This window comes from Capsicum annuum, chromosome 10 (assembly GCF_002878395.1).
Source record: "Capsicum annuum cultivar UCD-10X-F1 chromosome 10, UCD10Xv1.1, whole genome shotgun sequence".
NCBI classification, from domain to species: domain Eukaryota; kingdom Viridiplantae; phylum Streptophyta; class Magnoliopsida; order Solanales; family Solanaceae; genus Capsicum; species Capsicum annuum.
This window is the reverse complement of record NC_061120.1, coordinates 151,480,085-151,485,941: the sequence shown is the minus strand read 5'-3', so window position 1 is coordinate 151,485,941 and position 5,857 is coordinate 151,480,085. Positions and strand designations below refer to the sequence as shown.

Genomic DNA, 5,857 nt, shown 5'->3' with positions numbered 1-5,857 from the left:
CCATCAAGAAGTAGAATACAGGGAAGAATATGCTGTCTCCTAGCTTCAGAGTTTAAAATGTTTGATAATATGTCCTTACAGACATGATGCTTAGGCAACTAGTTGATGACTCATCAGTAATATCAGGCAAATAGTCCTAATATTATCTTCCATTCCTCTCCTGTTTCTTTTGCTAATTGGGGCCGCGAGAGGTATGATTGCAGGCGATAATAAGATGATGTGCTAGCTCATAAAGAAAAACAACAGAGTATATCCAGAGACAACGAGTTGTTGACTCATATTATATGATGATAGTTCCACACTGTACGTACTGAAGTAGGCCATACAGATACATTTAGCCGCTGTTTTTCAACTGACATATATAAAATAAAAGCTGTATAAAAGAGCTCCATTAACTATAGCATTATCATATGCCTATAGGAGACATGTAATTGCCAAACTGTACTGTAGTATCTTGGACGCACGTATGATGTGTGTAGTGAAGAGGAGTCATTATATCTTTGACATTGCACAATCCATGACATCCACCAGAAAATCTGCAATCAAAGTTTTAGATATATAAGAGCCAAAAACCTCAAGTTTAAAGGACAGGCAAAAACTTGAATTGGGAAAACATGCAATTAATTTCCTTCGAGAAAAGGGGAAAGAAATATGCAAGCAAGAATTTCTATGAGCTAAAAAGTTACCTGCATCTTCCTTAGTGAAACAAAGTGGAGGTGTAATTCTGAAGACATTTCCACGGAATCCACCCTTGCCAACTAGGACTCCCATATCTTTAAGCCGAATAGATAAACTAAAGTTAATATGTAAGGTTTAATATAACAGGACAAAGGATGATGATTTAAAAGAAACTTACCTTTCATCTTGTCCATGATATGCAGAGTTTCAGCTCTTGCCGGAGTTTTCAGTTTGCGATCAGTGACTAGTTCAACGCCTAGCAGCAGTCCTCTTCCCCTCACATCACCTATAACTGCATAAACGTTATTGCAGAAGCCTGAATCAATCGGAAGTGAATATGACAGAAATGCAGTGTTTCCTCCAAAATAATTATTTGATCATCCTCCTGTGGAGGTAATAATCATTAGGTTGAAAGGAGAAATAAAATCTTACTTTCATGCTTATTTTTGATAGCCATAAGCCGCTCTTTCAAGAAGGAACCAACAACATGAGCATTTTCTTGAAGCTTTTCCTTTTCAATCACTTTAAGGACAGCAAGTCCTGCAGAAGTGCACACAGGATTTCCACCAAATGTGTTGAAGTAATTATGATGAGTCAAGACCTGTGCAATCTCAGGAGTTGTAACCACAGCCCCAAGGGGTATTCCATTTCCAATGCCCTGAAATAACGAGAAAAAAAATAAGTAAAAGAAGCTTAATTTTTGTCATCGAGTACGGAAAATAGCAGATTGTCATTGTTGAATAGACTGACTTTTGCCATTGTCACTATGTCAGGAACCACTCCTTGGTTCTCAAATCCCCAGAAGTTGATTCCAGTGCGAGCAAATCCAGCTTGAACCTCATCTGCAATACAAAGGCCTCCAGCTTTTCGTATAGTGCTGTATGCAGCAGGCAAGTAACCTGGAGCCAATTCAACTATCCCACCAACACCCTACACTTGAAAGAACATTTAGAGGACGATAAACACAATGTTGTATGTTAAATAGATGGACAAGGTAAAACCTTGGGGGATGAGTACCTGTATAGCTTCAGACATAAAAGCAGCAACCCTTCCAGATGTTCCGAATTGGATTAGATCTTCAACGTCCTTCGCATACTTCTCACCATCAGAACCGAACAAACCTCTGTATGGATCAGGATTTATGGCATGATGCACTCCACTCTGACCAGCAAAGTAGATAGTAAGTGAACAAGAGACAGAGTAAGAAACATTACAAGGTTTGGTACATTATGGCACCATCATATGCTACCTACAAAATACTCTTGCAGATAACTAATACTCCGGTTGTTATAGTTAATCAAATATGCCTTTAAAATGGATAGAAACATTAAACTTGTTATTTATAGGCAATTTTCTTTTGCTGTTTCTGGAACTCCTCCGAGTATCAGATCTAATGGTATGACTGACAGTAATTTCTTAAAGATGATAAGATACTGAGTAAAGTAACAGAGTAATCAATTAACTCCTGTACAGTAACTTTATAATAGTCATCTGATAAAAACACACGGATGATTGACTACATAAACGAGGGCGTGTGATTTTTTCACGCTATGGTCAAGTAAATTCATTCTGCATAGGATATCTTGATAGTGATTCATAAAGCAAACACTGAGGAATAGCAATTTGCAGAATACAAAGTTGTACCTGTACTACGTTGAATTTCCATATGCTTTGTGCAGTGGTGCTCATAGTGGCAGCTGCGTTTCCATGGTAAGCATTCCTTAGAGAAATGATATCATGACAACCAGTGTACAGCCTTGCCATCATGATTGCTAACTCATTTGCCTCGGTTCCAGAATTGGTGAAGAACACAACCTGGAAAATCAAAATTTAACGTACAATCACCGACATTGCAAAGTACTTTTACGCTATAATTGTATCCGTTATAGAAGATAACCTGCCTAATTTTCTAGCTACTGAGTTCACTTTTTATGGACGGTTACAAGTACTGTGCATATAAGTTAACTAATTTGTAATTTTCCAAGATACTGACCGCATATCTTATGGATGGACAGTTACATGTATTGTGTATTGAAGTTAAACTTTGTAGATATATTTGGTATAGTGCTCTACATAATAAGCCAAAGAGTAAAGAAATACCTTGAGATCACCAGGTAACTTAGAAGCAAGTGCCTCAGCAAAATCAGCAATTGCGTGATTGAGATATAAGATGGTTGAGTGCTGTAAGCGTTTAGTTTGGTTTACGATGGCATCTACCACATCAGGGTGGCAGTGCCCACAAGATACAGTTGCAATTCCTCCAAATGCATCAAGATATCGACGTCCGCTGCTGTCAAATAAGTATTGCATCTTTCCATGTACCAGATTCAGCTGTACATAATAACCACAAACACCCCAAAGAAACTTCTCAATCTCAATTTATAGCGAGTAATACCACAAAGAAATTAAAAAGTACTGAATCTGGAACAAGACAAGCGGAGAAGATAGAGGGGCGAGCCCATTATACACTGAGTTCTGAACCATGTGCCATGGTCCACGGGCTCTTAAGCATTTCTTGGAAATTAAAAAAGGCATAAAGCAACAAGTATAAAGCAAATCCAACCAAGTATTTAACAAATCCAAATCTTATCTTGAAACTTTGGAAAATAAGAAAATGATTACATCTTAAAATACTTTCATTTCAATGGTAACTTATAGCTGCAGAAGATAGCAACAACCAAAGCATCACAAGGTTGACGTATTCACAGCAGATAATTTATGGACCATCAAGCAGCAAACTAAGATCAAAGCAGCTTATTTTGTATAAGGAAAAAAGATGTTTATGAAGAAGAATACAATGAACATGGAAAAGATTTGGCAAATAACACAAAGAAACAGTGCAGAAATCTTAAAAGGAAGTTGATTCCAACATCAATAAACAGTATATACTTATCCCAAGACGTTAAAGGACATAGTTCAAATTTTTGAGATCCACTACAGCAAGCACATAATTTTTATCCTAAACCACTGTTTCACTATAACAAGTCAAATGCATCTCAGAATGCCAACAACAGCAGACTCCCTAAGGCTTCCCCACGACATAATTAAGCTTCCTCCTTCATGCTTAGATCACAAAGTGTAAGAACTTATATAAGACGAGTTAATCTTAGTACTGTTGGCTTTTCCCATTATTGTAAAACAACCTGCATCATAATTCTTTGGCAATGAGAAAATAATTGTACATAAGATTCATAACTTTGTTAAATAATTCAGCTTGAATCAAGTTTTTCGACCCTCCAAAACTATGTAATGTCACACGTGTTAAATCTTTCATGACTAGCAGACAATGAGAAAGTCGTCATTTTGAATATCAATCAATCAACTTATTTTAAGTTTAGATAGCCCAAACATGGACAAGGGCCTAGGCATGTCCTTTAGCTTTCAATTGTGCTAGCATCAACACAATAAACACAATATTCCATTTCGTTGACAAAATTTGACCACCAACATTAAATACGGGGTCAAGTATAACACAAAAACTGCAAGCGGGACTTTGTGATGAATGAAACTTCATAACAGCTAGCATAATAGACAAGAGAAAGAAGAATGGAACAAAGTATATCTGTGAGTCAACAAATTGAAGGCATTCCTCGTGTTTCATGCCCAAACATAACTCCAATTTCCAAATATTTTTTTCAACTTGAAAAAAAAGAACTACTTTTGTTTTTCAAATTTCACATTTTGTATGACCAAACACCCACAAAGACCTTGCATAGACAGCTAAGTGTCAGAGAACTTGTAGTACTTTTTATTTTGTACAATATTGCAGACTCCAACTTACTTGGTACGTGGATTTCAGTGTTGGAATGGTAATTAAACTTGTAATTAGATCTATAAAATCACAAAAAGACGAAAATAAGCAAAAAGAAAATAAAAATCAAAGGAATCTAATCACGTTAACTGCTCAAGAATACGCATGCCGAAACTCAGAACTTGGCTAGATAAGATAATATTAAAAATAATCATCCCCAACACAACCAAAATATTTCAAAAAAGCATTATTAATTACATGATTGCATCTCAATCTCAATTAATAGTTAGACAAACAACAACAACATTAAACCCAGTATAATCCCACAAAGTGGGTCTAGAACTGATGAAATGTACGCATACCTTGCCGCTACCTTACAGGTAGATAGACTATTTCCCATATACGCTCGATTCAAGAAAAAATCGTCCAAAGCAGTCCGGACAAAGAAGTACAAGAGTACAAGAGATATGAGATAGTAACAAAAACAACAAATAATAACACATGGTGGCAACCACAATAAAACAAAATGACAATCGAAGTATAAGAAACAACAGAAGTCGAGCAACTAGAAGAGAAAATTATTAGATAGACACAATTAATTATAGAATTAATTCTCAATTTTTTTTTTTTCAATTAGAGAAGGAACTCACCGGTTTTTCATAGAAGTAAAACATGGAAGGGCTAAGAAACTCCCTCCGTTTATTCAAAATCTCATCAGCTGACGGTCCATTGTACGGCGGTGGAGAATAATCAAAGTGAGGCATCCGAGGATGATTGATCATCATATCATCATCATCTTTTTTCGATGCTAAGCCAAATTGAGAATAACAACGTTGTGATAAACAACCTCGTACATCTCCGACAAACTTTGCGTTTCTTGTTATAAACCTCTGCATGTTGTTGGTGAATGGTGATGACAGAAACCGGGAGAAATTTTGGTTGATGATGTCAGAGATTGGTCTTAAGAAAGATGACAATGCGTCGAAATAGAATTAGACACAAAATGAAATTGGACGTGGAGGAGTACGTTTATATTGCGGTGGGTTTGATATGAAAGTTTTTAACTCTTGTCTATATCTAATCTTCTAAAAAATAAAAAAGGAAATAGAATCACACGGGAAATAGTATCAAATTGAGTTAATTTCTTAAATACTCACTCAATTTTAGAAAATTATTGACGACAAATTCTTTCAATTTCTATATTAAATAAATTGTTAGAATATCACACCCATTAAAAAAAAAAAATTAAGAATATAAATTAAAGATATGACACGCCCTTATAAAAGGATAGATCTCTTGAGAAATTATATTATTTTCTTAAATAGTTACTCAATTTAATAAAATTATTATCTACAAAATCATTCAAATTTCATATTAAGTGAATTTTTAAAATATGATATGTGCCTTAAAAATATTTAAGGCATAAAT

At 35.3% G+C, this 5,857-nt stretch overlaps 1 protein-coding gene across 1 annotated transcript; it reads right to left on the bottom strand.

Annotated features, from left to right (window-relative positions):
* Positions 1 to 252: 252 nt before the first annotated feature.
* Positions 253 to 5,499, bottom strand: LOC107845948 (alanine--glyoxylate aminotransferase 2 homolog 2, mitochondrial). The gene is made up of 9 exons (XM_016690460.2): positions 5,080 to 5,499; positions 2,779 to 3,009; positions 2,323 to 2,493; positions 1,696 to 1,839; positions 1,429 to 1,608; positions 1,111 to 1,336; positions 857 to 970; positions 687 to 773; positions 253 to 536 (listed from the first exon to the last, which is right to left on the bottom strand). The coding sequence occupies exons 1-9, from the start codon at positions 5,323 to 5,325 to the stop codon at positions 493 to 495; spliced, it is 1,443 nt and encodes a 480-aa protein (XP_016545946.1). The 5' UTR covers positions 5,326 to 5,499; the 3' UTR covers positions 253 to 492.
* Between the last annotated feature and the right edge of the window lie 358 nt (positions 5,500 to 5,857).

Excerpts from the sequence above, each read along its gene's own strand:
- LOC107845948 (XM_016690460.2), bottom strand. The coding sequence starts at position 5,325 with ATGCAGAGGTTTATAACAAGAAACGCAAAGTTTGTCGGAGATGTACGA. Across the intron at positions 2,494-2,778 it reads AGTTACCTGGTGATCTCAAG|GTTGTGTTCTTCACCAATTC; the intron begins GTATTTCTTTAC and ends TTGATTTTCCAG. Across the intron at positions 1,840-2,322 it reads GGAAATTCAACGTAGTACAG|AGTGGAGTGCATCATGCCAT; the intron begins GTACAACTTTGT and ends TTTGCTGGTCAG.